Genomic DNA, 16871 nt, shown 5'->3' with positions numbered 1-16871 from the left:
GGCCTAAATCTAGCTATAATCTACAAAAGAGATGTTCAAACAAGTAGAATTATAGAAAAAATTGGGCTTACTTTGGTCTTTGTTAGAAAATTGGGTCGTTAAAGATTTTTTGTAACAGTTTTATTTTGAACAAACGGCTGTGTATTTACGAGAACAAAAGCAAATTTGATGAATGAGGTTGTGAAGGTCCTTTTGAGTCGATTCAGTTGTTGAGTGAAGGGTCACCTCCTCCGCCGCTGCGCCTAAGCACACAAGGGCCAGTCTACTCCCATGGCAATTGATATCCAGTTACCCTTTGCCTTTATTGGCCTTCCCGGGGGACCAGCAAGAGAGAAGAGAGAGTTGTAACAATCGATCCATATTTTTTCTACTTTGGGAGAATTTGATTAACAGAGAGAAACAACAAGCAGTTAAAAAGCAACAAAAAAGAAGCGCTGATTCTTCTTTTCAATTAATTTCAATTGCCTGCAAACCATTTCAGCAAGTTCGGGCTTAAAAATTCTGATAAGGAAATTAAATGAGGTTGATTTAGATGCTTTTAGACGGATTAAACATAAGGGGCAATTGAAGATATTTAAAGATTTTTAATTCCATTGATCATCATCATCGTCGAATAGAAGTTCCTGATAATTACCGGACAGCTTCGTTTATTTAGTGATAAGAACATTTCTTCTGGGCGCGTTTATGTGATACGTAACCGTCTGGCTAACCAAACCTAAACACGACCAATTTGTGGTCAGCTGTGATGGAATCCCTTTGCTTGTAAAACGTGCATCCCCTCCCCACGACTCCCCCTAAGTAAACTAAACGCACAATTTACAGATTTTCCAGCGTGCAGCAGAACAAATATGGCCTCCGCTCAAATCAGGTTCGTATTTTTAAAGCTTCTAAAATACCTTTCAATTACGGCATCTACCCTTAGCTCTCGATTTCGAAAAGAAAACAAGAGTTACATAAAGTTATCTTTTTCTAGGTTAATGCGATTCTAGCGCTACAATCTGGGCTCGCCAACCTGTGTAGCAAACCTGAGTCAGGTTCTAAAGAGCTTTAATGAAAAGCCGCGCAGCGGCTTTTTTAAAACCGAAGCCGCGAAGCGGCTTCGCTAATATTACCATTATCAAAAATTCTGGCATAGCCGCGCTGCGGCTTCGTTTTTATAAAAGCCGCTGCGCGTCTTTTCATTAAAGCTCTGTAGAACCTGACCCAGGTTTTCTACACAGGTTGCCGAGCGCAGGCTACAGTTGGAGTCCTAGAATCTTGGTCCAGTTTATTTTTAAGGGACCTGGGCGAGCAGCGCTGATCCAAACTTCACGCGCTCGCCGTTCTTCTTAGAAATAAGATTTTTTGTAATTTCTTTTTGTAAATTATATCTCCAAATCCTCAGCTTTCTTTTACGATTCTTGGTTTTTCTCTATCATTCTTGGTTGATGAGCTAGCGAGAAAAAGAGAAGCCCAACTTCAAAAGGCATCAAGTCTTGCAGACTAAATTTTTTCTTCATGAAACTAGCACCATTGAAAAGAGCGTTAAATTCTGAACAGATCCCACTCCATCAGCTAAACTAAATCTGTACATACTGGAGATAGAGGCCAGATAAACAAGATAACTTAGCCCCCGCGCAGCGGGAATCATGTCCAGGAAGCCCAAAATAGCTAAATCGGAGCGTCCAGCCGCGCCGCGACCAGCTGCGCGCGCTAAGTAATTTTCTTAATCTGGCCTTACACGCCAATAAGTACAGAATTAGTTAAGCTGATGGAGTGGGATCTGTTCAGAATTTAACGCTCTTTTTAATGGTGCTAGTTTCATGAAGAAAAAATTTAGTCTGCAAGACTTGATGCCTTTTGAAGTTGGGCTTCTCTTTTTCTCGCTAGCTCATCAACCAAGAATGATAGAGAAAAACTAAGAATCGCAAAAGAAAGCTGAAGATTTGGAGATATAATTAACAAAAAGAAAATTCAAAAAATCTTGTTTCCAAGAAGAACGGCGAGCGCGTGAAGTTTGGCTCAGCGCTGCTCGCCCAGGTCCCTTAAAGTGTTTAATTGCTGAGTAAGGCGGGTCATTTCAATTTGTCGGGCTGCATGAATTTGATTTTCGCGGAAACGTAGATTTATTTTCATTTTACACATCTGAGATGTCATTCCAGGCGAACTTACATTCTGAGAGACTAGTAGGTAGTAGTTAGTACAAATTACTAAGTACTCTTTTTAGCAATGTTTTCGGTGACGGAGAAGTTCAAACCGAGGTGCGAGGAAAGAAGCACACTAGTTCGAATAAAAATGCATCTGACATCTTCAACATGAACCAAGGTAAGAGGCAGAGTTCGGCAACCTGAGTCAGGGTCCAAAAGAAATGGCTTTGCAAAATATTTTTTTCAATCCATTTTCGACTCTTTTGAAGCCGATTTGCGGCTTCGTTTTTAAAAGCCGCGGCGCGGCTTTTCATATATGATCTCTCAGACCCTGACTCAGGTTTTCTACACAGGTTGCCGAGCCCGAGAAAGGCCTGGGTCAAAACTGAGCGGTTCTTATTTCAGAAAATCAACAAGAATCGGGTCACAAAACGGGCAAAAAAGTATCCGAGCGATCGCACCGTGACAACGACATCTTTGGAACCCGAGAACGAGCAGAAGCAACCGTAAGACTTCAAATTCTTTATTGAACTTCAAAGCCCTTGCCTTCTTCTTCGTAACCGGAATGCGCAGATGTTTGTTTAGCAGCTCTTTTCGGAGTCATTAATCACTGACTCTTAGCTCTGCGATTTTTGCGAATAACGTAAAAAGCAAACAACTGCCGCAGTAAAAAAGTGAAGCTATCGATCATATTTCCGCCCTTCTGGGTCTTTGCTCTAAATCTGCAATCTGTCAGATGGCATCACGAACGGTTTAATGTCATGACAAACGATAATTTTTTACGATTTCTGGATCAGAGGCTAATTTAGCTGCTTGCGTGTCGCGGGCAGGTGCTTTTCCTCCTTGGTGGATTTCACAACAGGCGACTTTAATCGATTTAACCCTATCTAAGCAATCCCTCGTGTTCAATCTGAAAGTCTCTAATTAGTCCTTTGCTTATGCTGTAAATTTATAACCGCGCGAAAGAGCAATTACCTTTAGCTTATCGCGCGCTGAGAACTATAATACCGGAATAATATACTTGGCCTTTTGGAATAATAAACGCATTCGCTGTTAAATCATGTTTAAATCAAATTGAGGGTCTGAAAATTCAAAAAATATCACGAAATATGTGACCCCAATTTTAACGGATAAAACTCTTGGAAAGTCTCCATTTTAACGGATTTAATATGTCTCAAGAGGGTGCTCTTTTTAACGGATTTTCGGTGATTTTCCTTTAAGGACCCCCCTAATATGTTTCCGGATATGTAGTCCTCGTGCTAGAAAATCCGTTAAAATGAGCGTCGTCTTGAGCCACTTTCGATGCGTTAAAATGAAGACCTCCAAGACAGTTTTTTCAAGGGAAACCCTTATTGAAGGCTTCATGGTCACATGTACAGAAAAAGATAACAGGGCTCAAATACTGTATCTTTTCAATGTTTAACGTTCTGAGTCAATTTCTGCACCATTGCAAAAAAGGAACCAGATGGTTATATCACGGTGGCTGTGGGGAGATAAAGGTGGCAAATAGGGGTTAAGCCTTTTTTATCAGCTGATGCTCTGCTCAACAGTCCTATACCGTCTCTAAGATTCACTTTCAGAAGGCGGCGGGGGATTCTAAATCGGAAGAGTAACGAAAAAAAGAAGAAAGCAACGAAGAACTAACCCCGTCCAGACGCCACCATCTGCGTGAATCTGCGTCAGAATCCTGCCTTATGCAAAATAAAATATACTCCTTCTTGTTTCACCTTTCTTCTCGTTTCTTGCATAAGCGACTTAGACTTTCTTCTCCAATGTGAGGAGGAAACAGGACGAGTGAGGAGTGAAGCAGTCACCTGCCGAGCGGGGGATAAGCCACTTTCGAGAGGGCTTGGAGATTTCTAGTTCAAAGGGAGCTTCAATCTTTCAAGATTGTGTAATGAAAATATACAGTTACATTGAAGATGATCCAACTATAGTTGAGAAGAAGCTAGAAAAGTAGTTTTAACAAGTGTTTAATCGCAAAGTACCGATTTCTAGCTGGAATTCCTCGAAATTTTGAGTTACAATTTTCGAGTGCGAATCTAAAAGATTGCAAAACTTGGTCGCGAAAATATTGAAATCGATAAACTGTGGGGGGCTGTAAGGACCTTGGATATCTGGCACATGCGGGGCGGTCATCACGGGTTAAACATTTGGTCGCATTGCATTCATTACTACGTGGTTACCAACGCAAACGAGGGGTGATGAAAAAAACTTCTTGAAGCGTCTTGAAGTCATCACAGCTGCTTATGCCAAGTGCGTTATTGGCAAGAAGATCCCGTCCTTCAAATAATTAAAATTGGAAGCAAATGCAATAGGAAAAATCACGAGCCCTATTTTCCGTGCATTTTGAGCTCTGGATGCAAGAGGAAGCGCGTGAAAACAGATCCCACTTTAACAACACGTCGTTCGGAACGACAGGTGTGATTCGCAAACTGGAACGTTTATTGAGTGGTGGAGCTATTTTTTCAAGAATATCAGATTTTAACAGTTCATGTTTCAGTGTATTCAGTATCGTCAGAGATTACAAATATTGATGAAGTTTTTAAGTTTTCATTTTACGTTAGTAGAGTTCATGTTTGTATACATATTTCTTTTCGAAATATAGGACATCGTTCGTAATAATTTCGTCTTTATTTTACATCTTATGAATATGAGGATTCAGAGTCGATTAAATACTGAATTATCGTCGAAAGAGGGCGGTAGAAAAAGATACTGCTCAGCGGGATATCGTATCCCGGGTATGTCTATCCAAAAGATTAGAATCAGATAATTTTTGGTTCGGTCGATATATTAAGCTGCACTAGAAAGATAGAGTGAATCTATTTTTGGTATGAATAGTGCCTTATAATGTGTTGGTTTGCGATAGGTACAGAATTTTTTTGATTTGATAATTGCAAAATTTTATAATGGTCGGGGCGATAGTAGCTCACGATTATTTCGAGATCATTTTATTTTCCAGTATTATGTCACATAATTTATGTGTTCAGAGAATATGCGGATGGAAATCGAGACGGTGAACGAGTTTTCGTTTTCATTTCATAATTTCAGAATACCCTCCCTTAATTTTGATCGGTTATATTCTGACAGGACACCAAAGGAGGGCAGTAGAAAACGATTGAATCGTTACCTTTCTGCTCAGCGGGGTATGAAAGAGCAAAAAGATATAAAATCAGATAAGTGTTGGTTCGGTTGGATTAGTTCGTTTTCATAAAATCTCATAGATCTGGACCAATTTCAAAGCGATCGTAAAATTCATTGCTTCATATATTATGTAGCATATACAGTATATAACAGTCTGTAAAATGTTATGTAGAGGGCTATTTTTATCTAACCAAAAAGTTGACTCGCTGGTCTTATAATTTCAACCCAGCCAGCGATAATATAACATCCAAAAGAGTCGCCTTTATCTGATTTAAATTGCATATCTTTGCCCCTGATGTGTATTTAATGCTAGCGCTTAAAGAAACTTCAAGCTGCACTAGAAAGATAGACGGGCGAGGCTCTCTTCTCGTCCGGCCCGAGCAATTAAAGCAGTTTGCGAAGAGAGTAAAACGTGAGTGATGATGTATGTAACAAGACTTCTCCCAAACAAGGGTGTGAATATTATTCAATAACAAAAAATCACTTACCCTTGGTGACCCCGCGCCGCCCTGATGCATAAAAATTTGGTAGAGCCTCTGTTTCCATGTCAATAGAGAAATTCCAACACCGGGAGAAGCCAGACACGTGGATGATTAATTTAGATTTCACTCGTCGCCTTGATAAAAAAAAAGAAGGGTGTTGAAATTTCAAAAAAAAGAAGCGGCTAAAATTTTATCGGAATCGGAATCGGGAAATCCTGCTTCGGCGTTCTTCTTCCTAAGTTTACGGGAATGTTCAAGGGTCGGCTCACGCGTTCATATACACCGTCCAAAGTGCATATACATCCCACATTACTACACATCCTCAAACTTCACATTTGCAAAAGAATTTGATCAAAAAGAAGAGCAAGTAAATATTTGCCGAGCACAAGTAGCTCCCCTCCATTCCTCCTCCCACCGTAATTATAATCCCACTTGACCACATAAGCAGGCCCCATAAGAGGCCCCAAATCTTGATTGACCCTCCTTCCCTTTCAAAGCCATTTTTTTTAAAACACAAAAAAAGCAACGCGCGTTGAGAAGAGAAGGATCAGGTGGAAGACAAAAGAAAAAAGGAAGAGGGATTTTCTCATTCAAAAAAATATCGAAGAATTAATCAAAAATCGAGAAGAGATGAGAAATATCGTGCTTTTTGCCGTTTTCTGGATTTTTCTGAAATTGAAGAGAAAGCGAAAATTTGAAGGAGAATATAGGAAAGTGCTCAATAAGTTTATGATTTGGATTATCCAGGAGATTAGCGTTGGATCAATAATTCTAACGGGTTTCTTGGGATCAGCTCCTTTTATATATGCCTGACTCAAACACTACGTTTCCGCAGATATTGTGGCAACAGTTCAAAGGCTCTAAGAATCTTTATGGAGTGAAATCCCCACCTAAGCCCCAATGATGGTTTATTTGAGCACCAACAGGCCTGGAGAAAATGAGCTGCGGGAACTGCGAGTACGAGGAAGCTTTAGACAAATCAAATCGACCATTCTCTTCATCCCTTATCCCGAAATCGAGAGACTGATTTGAAACCTGCAATACATTGATCGCGAATAAATCTGCCTGAAATCAACAACGACTAACCTTTTTTTTCCTTTATTTTGGCTAGTTTTTAAGTTTTACGTTAACTGGAGTTCTTTTTTCAACTGAAAGATCATTGGTATAGTCGGATGGCCTTGGACTCGTGGATAATTGCTTCACAATGACATTTGGGCTTGCCTTGTTTCTTTGGATCTTAAAATTTTTAGTTAAAAGCGGAGAGAATAAATTTCAAGTACCTTGTCGCTGTCGAGCCAAATCTTTCTTGAAGCACTTTAAGCAAGTCAAATGGCCGCAGAATTTGGCATACTTTTGGTACTCCCCTTCATCGAAGGCACTTAATTTCGAATGACCAAATGACAAAATGAACAAAAAGCTTACTTGCAACAAATTGAGCACGATTCAAGATCTTCGATTCGTCTCTCCAAATCGCTGACATTCTTTGAATCGGCAGCCTTCGCGATCTCAAGTCTGGCTTGGACATCTTCCATCTCTTTCTGCATCTTGTCCTCCTTGATTGCGAACTTTTTGATCGACCCGCGCAGCTCTTCGATTTTCTTGTAAAGCAACTTGTTCGTTCGTTTCTCTGCAGCTACTTCCTCCTCTAGTCGTTTTTTGTCTTTTTCGTTGTGTGCAAGAAGATTTCGCCAGTAAAATGAAGTGTCGGCTAAGAAAAAATTTTAACGGCTAATTTCTTTTTCCTGTTTTTACCTTTGAAATCGTCCGAAAGCGATTTGATTTTTCGGAAAGCATCGATATTTTCTTGTTGGAGAGTTTCAATTTCACGTTTTTGCTCTTGAATCTAAAAATTTCCGTCTATTTTTCGGAATGCAGATGTGATAGGCTTACTTTGATGGTGAGCTCTTTCTCCGAAGAATACGACTTGATCTCACTTTTCAAATCGAGGCACTGTTTGATCAGCTTTCGCTCATCTTTGCAACAGAGTTCCATCAGGCTCTCATTTTTCAAGCGAAGGTCTTCTACTTCTGGGCGGATCCGGTGATATTCGTCTTTGATTTTGAACAAGTCTCGAAGGTCGGTCTTGAGAATTTCTGTGTAGGGATTCTGCGCCATTCTGGTGTACTTTTCCTTCTCTTCCTCAGAAATGTTCTGGTACATCTCCATCACTTCCCAAAGCGTACAGGTATCCGCCGGAACAGTCTTGATGAACTCGGTGTAGATTTGCCCTTCCAAAGAGAACATTTCGTCCCAGTTGGTTCCAGGAGAAACAGCAGGGGAGCAACAGCCTTGAACGCTGCATTGCGGCGAATGGTCGCTCTTTTGGGGGATGAATCCGCCACTTTCGCCCTTTTTCACTTTCTCTTTATTTTTCCGTGGCATTTTGTGAACGCTTATCGATGAAAACAGCCAACTCAAATTTGATGTCTAGAGATTTTGCGCCACTAATGGCTCGGTCGAGTTTTCTTTCTAGATTTTTGCACTGGCCAATCGTTCGTACCACTCATTCAGAAAATAAAAATTTGAGAGAAGAAACTTTTGAGAATTGACAGCAAAAAAAAGTCAAAGCAAAAACGACGACATGAGTAAAACTCTCCAAGATGTCGTCCTCTTTTATTCCAACGGCTTGATCCTCATTTCATTCTTTCAACTTATGAACGGGTTGTTTAATTATTGGGTTTCAAAATTACTTTGTACAAGCGAATTTTAAACAAACAACCGATAAAAGATTCGATGCAGTTGCAACTTACCTCTGGACATACACATTTGGATTGGGCTGTTTCGTCTCTCTTCTTGGCATGAGAACTGGTTATCTTGGAATCAAGTATTCGGAGGCGATAAAGGACATGTAAGAGTTCAAGAAGGCTTTCAAAAACGTCATTATCATGGTAATTTGGTCTTATATTTTTCACTGCCAAAGAACAACATTCGAGGCTTACGTGACCATGACTTTCTCATTCTGCATTTTCTTCTATGTCGTCGTGGTTACTGGGATGTTCGTGAGTTCCTCATACGAGTATTCACACTCATGGTACCATCGTCGTCGTAAATATGATCCCGAATACCCGTACGCTCTGGTTGGTGAACTTGTCTGCTTTATGATTCAATGGGGATTTCTTTTCTACATCACTAATATCCATGGTTCTCCTGCACAGGTACACTCTTATTTTTGAACTTGGGTTTTGATATTCTATTTCAAAGTGCTGCAGATGTGTAGAGGAGCCGGAGGACACATGCAGATGTGAATGCTGCTACATCTATCCCGAGCCGATTCTTGACGTTTTCGCGGGACCAAAAACGACTCAACCAGGGTTCCAAATTTTGCTGGAACTACCGCGATCGCACTGCGACGGTTTCCTCGGTGATCAGTGACTGACTATCAGTTTTTTTGTTCGCACATTTGGAACCCTGGATGCATTCTCAACAAACTCCAGCCGAAGCTCTATCTGAAGACGATGCTCCACCTCAAAGCACGAATTTCCAATCTGAACCTCAATTGACAACTGTCCAGCCTCAACCTCAAAGTAAATCTACTTTAGTTTTGTTTGAAAAAAAACTTTCAGATTTTGCTTTCCAGTTACCAAACGGTCAACAAGCATTCATTTTGCAACCTCTTGGGCAACAGCCGGTACCAAGCGTTTCCATGGTGAACGAGCAAGATCAAAGAAACGTAGAAGACCCTCCACCTTACCGACTCAAAAATTAGTTCAAAATTTTGCTTTCTTAGCGGATCAAATTTATTAATAAATCTCGCCAGTGATAAGAAAATATATGATTTTAATCTTCCATTATTTCAGTTGTTCAACATTGTTCTAGTAACAATTTTCAGCCTATTCGATAACTGTGAAGGCCAGTTCATTTGTGCGAAGCCGGCTACGGTGCATCAAATAATTCGAAAACATGGTACTTTCAGTTTCCTGCTAGGAAAGTTTACGCAGCAATTGTTATTCGCAGATAAATCTTATAGAGATTAAAGTGTGTCACATAGAAATGCGCCATAAACTGATAAGCTGTCATTCCACGGGATAAAATTAGAACGCTGATCACATGGTAGGAACTTGTAGGACAACTTCTGTCTAATAAAACTTTCCCGTGGAAGCAGTCTCACCGGATGCTTTCTCATAATAAGCGACAAATTTGAAAGCTCTCTTACTCCATCAAAATCCAGCTCGGCAGATTTTTTTTGTATAAAAGCAAATTTTTCATTGAAAAAATCAAAAGAACCTGAAAATGAAAAGGATTTTTTCAGCAATTATTTTCCAGTTGGCAACTTCATCTGTCATCTTTGACTACGATTTCCTTGATTTTTGGAGAGCGGCGGATGTCTTTGCCTACCAGTGTCGCCATTCAATCAAAAATTATGCTGCGAGAGCCGAACGGTTGATTGAGAACTACGAAATAGTCCGAGAAGCTGCACGATACTACGATGGATGGCCCAACGTCGATGAGGATACCCTTGGTGAATGCTTGTGCATTCTACCCACTTACTGGCAAAGTTTTGATGAGAAAACAAGCCCACAAACGAACATCAACAATTTAAAGCACTGGACCGAATGCTGGATCCAGGAAAGTTTAATCAATATTAACATAATAAGCAATAATAAGCAGAAATTTATTTACCTTTATACCGGTATATTTGTTAAACAAAACAGTGGCATACAATTATTTCTCCAGCAGAAAAACAAAGAATCAATAAAGCGTTGAAAAAGATCGAGAAGATCGCGAATAAACCGCCAAACTATCCTGCACCCATTTCTTACCACATTTCCGAGGAGACAATGACCTACGATCAAGCTCGCGGCTATTGCTTTGCGAAAAACATGTGGCTTGCTGATCCTGAGAGTCCTTTCCGGCTTTATGGTATCAAGGAGACAATGAAGGAAGAGGATGTTTCATTTGTTTGGTTTGATCCTCAATGGGCGGGGTCTGACCAATGTTGGATTGAAGAAAAATTTGTTCTTCCACTTCCACCAGGTCCTCCGACCTTTGTTTATGAGGAAAAGTCGGTAAACTGTGCGGAGAAAAACCAAGCTATTTGTGAAGAAGGCCAAATGCTTCCTTGGGGGGTCGAAACTTGTGTGCATTTTGAACTTGCTCCTTTCCAAGCAGAATCATTCGACGAAGCTCGGGACTACTGTCAAAGTATTGTTTTCGAATTTTGGCCATACTGGGATCGAATCGGTAGCCTTCCCTTCTTCGGCTCTCAATCCGAGCTTCATCAATTCAACCAAGAAGCAAATTTGACGGAGTACCGCGAACAAGTTCTTGGAATTTTCCGTGAACCTGAATATGAAAGCGGTTGGGGAGCGCACTACGGTCGAATGGAGGTTGAAGTCGATGTTTTCTCTTGGGGACCCGGCCAACCAAACGATGGCGTTAATAACACTTGCGTCATGACAAGAAATGCCGATCCATACACCTGGGATAATGTTCCCTGTGATTTTCCTGAGGGCATCAGCTTTTCATGCAGAATTGATTGGGAAGAACCTGCTGGATATGGATGCATTCCTCCAGTTCTCACTGACCCACCCGCCGCATGATTCTTTCTCCCAGTTATACTGCAAAAATCAACGATTGAACCTTTCTTACATTTTCCTTATCTTAGTCTAATTCCTGCAATAAAAAAATTTAAAGAATAATTAAAGAAATGCGGCATTTCAAATGCCTTATTGTCAATATAAATAATAAATTATTGTATCTCTGGAAATTTAAATGCATTTAATTGATTAACTTAAAAGTAGGAATAGGCAGTCTCTTCCACTATAAATAGTTTGCTGACAATGAGACGATTGGTGCCATCGCCTCCGGGTTCTAGCTACGTTCCACGGCGCCTCGATAAGGAAAACAAAATCGGAGAAAGTCTTATAATAGAAAATATAAAATGATAAAAAGGCACGCCTTTTCGTTTTCCGGTTGGATTGTTACACTTCTTTTTGCCCTGGCTTGGCGGCAAAATTTAAAACAGAGAAATGAAATAGAAATTAAACAAAATTCAGAAGCACAATCTTCAGGTAAAGTGCGTTAGACGACAATTGGCTTAGATTGGATTTTAGTTGATACTGCAAAAATAAAGAAAAAACCAAGAAAATTATATTTTGCAATCGAATCTCTTGACCCCTGCGAAGATAAAGACAGTGAATGCAAAGAAAACTACCATCTTCAACGAGCATTTCTACGGGATCATTATAACAAGTTTGGTCTCGCTTCAGAAGACTGGACGGTCGATTTGAAGTTTTTTATTCATGGAAAAGCGATGTCGAAATATACGTTTTCTGGCGAAGATTTAGTTTTCAGAAATACACGCGGGCTAAATTACGACTCGCAATATGATCCCAGTAAGTTCTTGTTTTTCGTGTTTTTCTGAAAATTAACTTCTCTTTCGCAGCCGCTAGTGCTACTCCCGCACAACCGTATGGAACCTTACTCGGTTTTGGAACGCAAACTTATTTGTTTTACGAAAAAATTTTCGATTTCGACGCTGCCTTTATCATGGATCTCAACAATGCCTACATCTCTGAGGATAAGTTACGAACAGCGCTGGAGATGCTAGACTCAACAGACATCATCAGGCTCAGAGCGGACGAACAAGCTCATGCTCCCCATCAACTAGCGCTCAGCAAGAAAGGCCTCCGAGCAGCTGGAGAGCATTGTTACGTAAGAAAACTATCAATATTCATTCCTAAGCTTCAAACTCGTAGCTTCAATTCGCAGAACATCCGACAGAACGAAACATGTCAACAATCAACGGCTTTTCAATGCCACACAAAATCCAGTGGAACGACATCACAAAACTCCGCCACAATTTGCACCAAAAAGTCACCAGCGGCGAGCTCTCTTACGTCGAAAGTGACATTCTAAGCGAGAACCCAGACATTTACCAACACTGTGAGTATTTTTGCACTTTCTATTAATAAGTTGGCGATGAAATAATCCGCCGTGGATTGTTGTTTTGCCAACATTCGCGGCTTAAAATAACCGATTAAAACTTTATCTCCCGCTGCCTGATCCTAAAACCGACGATATTTGATATTTAAGACTTTGGAGTTTCCATGGAGCAATATTGTTCAAAGACGAATCTGAATAAATGGGTCTATTCTCCGTCCGACTCGAATGATCATTCCGAAATCGATTTCTTCTTTACACCGAAGTCACCATGCAAGCCAGCACGCGAGGATCCAAAAGCAAATCTGCAAATAACAACGATTTTCACTCAAACAAGATACGAGCTACTTCAAAGGAAGCTTTTCAGAGAGCAGCTGAAAAAAGACAGAAATGTCTGCGAAGAATCCAACTGCAATAGGCACGGTTTATACAGCAAGCACAACTTCTACTACTTTCTCATGGGCCGAGCAAACAAACGAGAACTCTACGAGTACACGAGATCCCTTCTCCTTGACGACGAACTCAACGCAGATATCATCGTCGCCAATTATACCGAAGAGCACGAAAATATTCTCTACCTGAGTCAAGAAATCACAAGAAGCCACGAAGCCGCTCTTCAGTACATCAAAAATTGCGGCAAAAATTTTGGCGAAGTCTTTATTATCGGCCGTTTGGGATCGAGCCTCAACTTTGACGTGATTGAGGAGAAAATCTTGAAAGTCTATGATCATAAGATGCAGAACTCTATCATTTGCCTGGAGGAATTGGTTCATGAGCAAATGCCGAGTTACTTTGATAATCAAAGATTCATTATCGCCGGCACCTTTCCAAAAGGTAAAAATTTTACCATAACCCTAACTCCAACCCTAACCCTGACCGTTTAATAAAAACGAAACCCGTTAATTTACCGTTTTTAGCTACATTCTACCCCGATCATTGTGTTGGCGCCTTTCTCGTATCAAAATCAACCGCATTGAACCTTCTCGAGAATATTCCAAAAGTTCCCCGAAACCGTCTCAGAATAGAAGACGTCTTTATTTCTGGTATGGTTCGTGAGGCCGCAAAAATTGAGATTATGGCTGCACCGACAGGAGCCGCGAAATTAGAGAAAAAATGGCTACATTATGTCTAAACTGATTGAAAAGTCTCCACTGTATATATCTAGTCAAATGTTAGAGATATTCTGAATATCATACCATTCATTATGAATTAGCCTGTTTAATTTCATAAACCACGACAGTGAGTACAAAAGCTCGCCTATTTATTTCTTCAAATAAAACAACATTCTAGCCTGTAACTTTCCAAAAATACAGTACAAACACACAACCAGTTGCTGGTCATTTAAAAAATTGCTATTCTATTCGTATATACAGAACAATATTTAAGCAGATTAAAATTCGGCATCCCAGCCGGAGTTTTCATCGGGAACTTTGGCTCTATCATCGTCCTTGATTCGTTCGAAGTTGCTGGTGTCATCGTTGTTTTTGATCTCTGGTGTGAATGGTGGCATGAGTTTTTCGTGAGCAAGAGCGTCCCAGTCAAAGCCCTTAATTTTTTGTTTCATACAAAATCTACTTATGACTTGGTTTACCTGGAACCATCGATGCTTCTTGATGTCGTCGTAGCCATTCTTCTGGTAACCGATTCGTTCCTGTGGATCCTGTCGGCAGAGGGCTTTGATAAGGGACTCGGCCTTTCGTGAGATCTTGTATGGGAACTGGATAGAGTGGATTCCTCGGAGAATGCCTTCGTAAATGGCCAGATCGTCCTTAGCTCGGAAGGGCGTGCGCTTGGACAGCAACTCGTAAATAAGAATACCAAGGGACCAGAGATCAGCGCAGATATTATGACCAGTGTTGGAAATAATTTCTGGAGAGATGTACTCGGGCGTTCCACAGAAAGTCCAGGTCTTGTGGCCAGGAAGGACTTTCTTTGCGAAGCCAAGATCGACGAGTCGGACGTAGCCTTGTCGGTCGACCATAAGATTTTCGGGTTTAAGATCTCGGTAGCAGAAGTGCCGCGTGTGGAGGTATTCGAAGGCGGAAATGACACAGGCGGTGTAGAATCGACCGACGGTGTCGTTGAAGGGGCCTCGCTGGTGGAGAAGACGCCAGAGATCACCACCGAGGTAAGCATCGGTGAGGATGTAGACGTACTTGGAATCTAATTGCAATGATAAAGCTGGAAGGGAATCCGAAATTTACCTTTGTATGTCTTCAAGAGTCCAAGAATAAAGGGAGATTTCATAGAAGCAAGAATATGCTTCTCATCCATGATATGTCGCTGCTGACCATACTGGACGACTCGATGCTTCTGGATGCATTTGAGAGCATAAGTCTCACTTGGGTTCTTATGGAAACTAAAATTTACAGTTTTAATGAAATAATGATGTCTATAAGCTTACGTGACAAGTTTGACCAAGCCAAAACCACCAGCTCCAAGAGGCTTGATGATTTTGACATCCTTGATGGTTGAGTCCTTGATGTAATCAGGAATGACTCGCTCTGGGCCACTGTTATCAACAGCGACTTCATCGTCCTTTTTGAGGTTGTCAAGGGTGCCGATAAGGTTCGTAAAGGCGATTCGGTCGAGAGTCAAGCAAAGAACAGGTCCGTCGACAGCGTAGACATTCGCGGATCGCTTGTCCTCTGAGATGAGGGCTTTCTCGCCGAAAAATTCACCAGCACTCTTCCGGGCGACTTCTTGTTGGCCTTCAGGATGATCAGGGGAGACTGGGCAGTTGATGGTGATCCTGACGTTTCCAGACTTGATGATGAAGAAGTTGTCGCCGACTTCTCCTTGCTTGATGATAGTATCACCCTTCTCAAAGTGCTCTTCTTCGAGACAATCGACAATCTTTCTCAATTTGCCTTCACTGACCTCGGCGAAATCCTTAATTTTCTGAATAACATCGGAACGAGTAAGAGATGATTACCTTGACGGACTTGAGAATCTGGAATCTCTCTTCGTCTTTCTCTTGACCGGCAGATTTGACCACCATCTGGAAGATTTGGCGGTGGAGTTTCCAAAGTTGAACATTAGTTTTTGTGGTGACGGTGGCGGTTCGCTTGCAATTGTACATAATGGCAAGTTCTCCGAAGAGACCGCTCTTGATGTTGACGATGTGGGTCGCGTTCTTGCCCTTGCCCTAGAATCTTTGCTTATTTCTGCTTTTATTTTCGACGAATACCTTGGTGACGCTGACTTCGCCCTCCTGGATAATGTACATTTCATCACCAGCTCCGTTTTCCTTGATGATCTCAGTGTTGGAAGGATACTCGGCCTTTTCCATAGCATCAATCAACTTGTTGAGCTGATTCTGGTTAAGGCCTCGCATGAATGTATTGGAGAGAAGGGCATCCGTGATAATTTTTTTCTCAGCAACATTCTTGGGGATAACAACGAGCTCTTTGGTAGCGATGACTTTTCGGTCGTCGGATTCGGCGGCAACAGCGTTTCGAACGGCACCACCAGCATCAAGTTTCTAAAAAAAAAATGTGAAAAGGGCGATTTTCTAGAACGAACCTTGATTTGTTTGTCTTTCTCGTTGAGAACAGCCTCCATCTTCTTGGCGTGAGTGGCGAGCTGCTCGTCTATCTCTCGCTTCATACCTTCGAGTTCCTTTCTTAGCTCGGAGATCTGGTTGTCTCTATTTTTGGTTAAAAAAGCTTTTAATTCCCAATAATTCATGAACACATTCGTCTAAGCTTTTATAACAGTCCTTTCGACAAGAAGCTTGTCATACTTTCGAATCTGGTCATCTGGTGAGAGATTTGCCATTCCAGAGTTGATCTTAAATCGCTCAAGCTCGCTACGAGCTACTTCAAGCTTGTCCTTCAGATGCTGAACTTCGTTCTTGAGCTGGTCGACGAGCTGGTTCTTTGCGTCCACCTCATCTTTCAGCTTATTCTAAAAAAAAAACGATTTGTCCCTCTTTTCTCATTTTTCTGTCTATCAGAAGTTCTCTTACAACGCGACATTGTAATTGTGCAAGTTTATACAGTACCTCAGCTGCTTTATTGCTGAAAAACCCCATTCAGCGAACAGTGTTGGATTTCTGCGATACGAACTAAAGTCGAGTAAGAATTAAAGATAAGGAAACACATGATATTCTAGAGATACAGTTGTTTTCTTGGAAAAAGGTCAACTACAGTCGATGATGGACTTACCTGTAAATTATAGACTCCAAAAGGCCCGCTTCCTTCAAAAAGAACAATATCCAATAAGATAACTTCCT

General features: G+C 41.0%; 3 protein-coding genes and 3 long non-coding RNA genes across 6 annotated transcripts; 4 read left to right on the top strand and 2 right to left on the bottom strand.

Moving 5' to 3' along the window:
* The first annotated feature begins 219 nt into the window (after positions 1–219).
* On the top strand, positions 220–3852 carry LOC145698712 (uncharacterized). The gene is made up of 4 exons (XR_014133942.1): positions 220–868; positions 2207–2304; positions 2532–2632; positions 3707–3852. It is a non-coding gene; the product is annotated as an uncharacterized LOC145698712 (long non-coding RNA).
* A 3002-nt stretch (positions 3853–6854) lies between these two features.
* Positions 6855–8134, bottom strand: LOC145698459 (uncharacterized). The gene is made up of 5 exons (XM_081775662.1): positions 7643–8134; positions 7505–7595; positions 7175–7460; positions 7033–7130; positions 6855–6988 (listed from the first exon to the last, which is right to left on the bottom strand). The coding sequence occupies exons 1-5, from the start codon at positions 8132–8134 to the stop codon at positions 6909–6911; spliced, it is 1047 nt and encodes a 348-aa protein (XP_081631788.1). The 3' UTR covers positions 6855–6908.
* Positions 8135–8486: 352 nt separating this feature from the next.
* On the top strand, positions 8487–9086 carry LOC145699380 (uncharacterized). Its single transcript, XR_014134009.1, has 3 exons — positions 8487–8640; positions 8686–8907; positions 8954–9086. It is a non-coding gene; the product is annotated as an uncharacterized LOC145699380 (long non-coding RNA).
* An 8-nt stretch (positions 9087–9094) lies between these two features.
* On the top strand, positions 9095–9501 carry LOC145699379 (uncharacterized). Its single transcript, XR_014134008.1, has 2 exons — positions 9095–9276; positions 9316–9501. It is a non-coding gene; the product is annotated as an uncharacterized LOC145699379 (long non-coding RNA).
* A 2119-nt stretch (positions 9502–11620) lies between these two features.
* Positions 11621–13938, top strand: LOC145696350 (uncharacterized). The gene is made up of 6 exons (XM_081773370.1): positions 11621–11763; positions 11806–12087; positions 12138–12406; positions 12451–12637; positions 12788–13468; positions 13552–13938. The coding sequence occupies exons 1-6, from the start codon at positions 11634–11636 to the stop codon at positions 13764–13766; spliced, it is 1764 nt and encodes a 587-aa protein (XP_081629496.1). The 5' UTR covers positions 11621–11633; the 3' UTR covers positions 13767–13938.
* A 63-nt stretch (positions 13939–14001) lies between these two features.
* On the bottom strand, positions 14002–16704 carry LOC145696349 (cGMP-dependent protein kinase 1-like). Its single transcript, XM_081773369.1, has 9 exons — positions 16641–16704; positions 16358–16543; positions 16160–16285; positions 15825–16118; positions 15570–15782; positions 15039–15526; positions 14839–14993; positions 14226–14797; positions 14002–14180 (listed from the first exon to the last, which is right to left on the bottom strand). Exons 1-9 carry the CDS (start codon positions 16668–16670, stop codon positions 14025–14027), a joined length of 2220 nt encoding a protein of 739 aa, XP_081629495.1. The 5' UTR covers positions 16671–16704; the 3' UTR covers positions 14002–14024.
* Between the last annotated feature and the right edge of the window lie 167 nt (positions 16705–16871).

The sequence above is a fragment of the Oikopleura dioica genome, chromosome 2 (genome assembly GCF_907165135.1).
Source record: "Oikopleura dioica chromosome 2, OKI2018_I68_1.0, whole genome shotgun sequence".
NCBI lineage: Eukaryota > Metazoa > Chordata > Appendicularia > Copelata > Oikopleuridae > Oikopleura > Oikopleura dioica.
The sequence above is the reverse complement of the archived record's forward strand: the minus strand, read 5'-3'. Positions and strand labels throughout refer to the sequence as shown.

Excerpts from the sequence above, each read along its gene's own strand:
- LOC145698459 (XM_081775662.1), bottom strand. The coding sequence starts at position 8,134 with ATGCCACGGAAAAATAAAGAGAAAGTGAAAAAGGGCGAAAGTGGCGGA. Across the intron at positions 7,596-7,642 it reads AGAAAGAGCTCACCATCAAA|ATTCAAGAGCAAAAACGTGA; the intron begins GTAAGCCTATCA and ends GGAAATTTTTAG. Across the intron at positions 7,461-7,504 it reads GCTTTCGGACGATTTCAAAG|CCGACACTTCATTTTACTGG; the intron begins GTAAAAACAGGA and ends ATTTTTTCTTAG.
- LOC145696350 (XM_081773370.1), top strand. The coding sequence starts at position 11,634 with ATGATAAAAAGGCACGCCTTTTCGTTTTCCGGTTGGATTGTTACACTT. Across the intron at positions 12,088-12,137 it reads CGACTCGCAATATGATCCCA|CCGCTAGTGCTACTCCCGCA; the intron begins GTAAGTTCTTGT and ends TCTCTTTCGCAG. Across the intron at positions 13,469-13,551 it reads CGCCGGCACCTTTCCAAAAG|CTACATTCTACCCCGATCAT; the intron begins GTAAAAATTTTA and ends TACCGTTTTTAG.
- LOC145696349 (XM_081773369.1), bottom strand. The coding sequence starts at position 16,670 with ATGGGGTTTTTCAGCAATAAAGCAGCTGAG. Across the intron at positions 15,527-15,569 it reads AGATTCTCAAGTCCGTCAAG|GATTTCGCCGAGGTCAGTGA; the intron begins GTAATCATCTCT and ends CAGAAAATTAAG. Across the intron at positions 14,798-14,838 it reads ACTCTTGAAGACATACAAAG|ATTCCAAGTACGTCTACATC; the intron begins GTAAATTTCGGA and ends CATTGCAATTAG.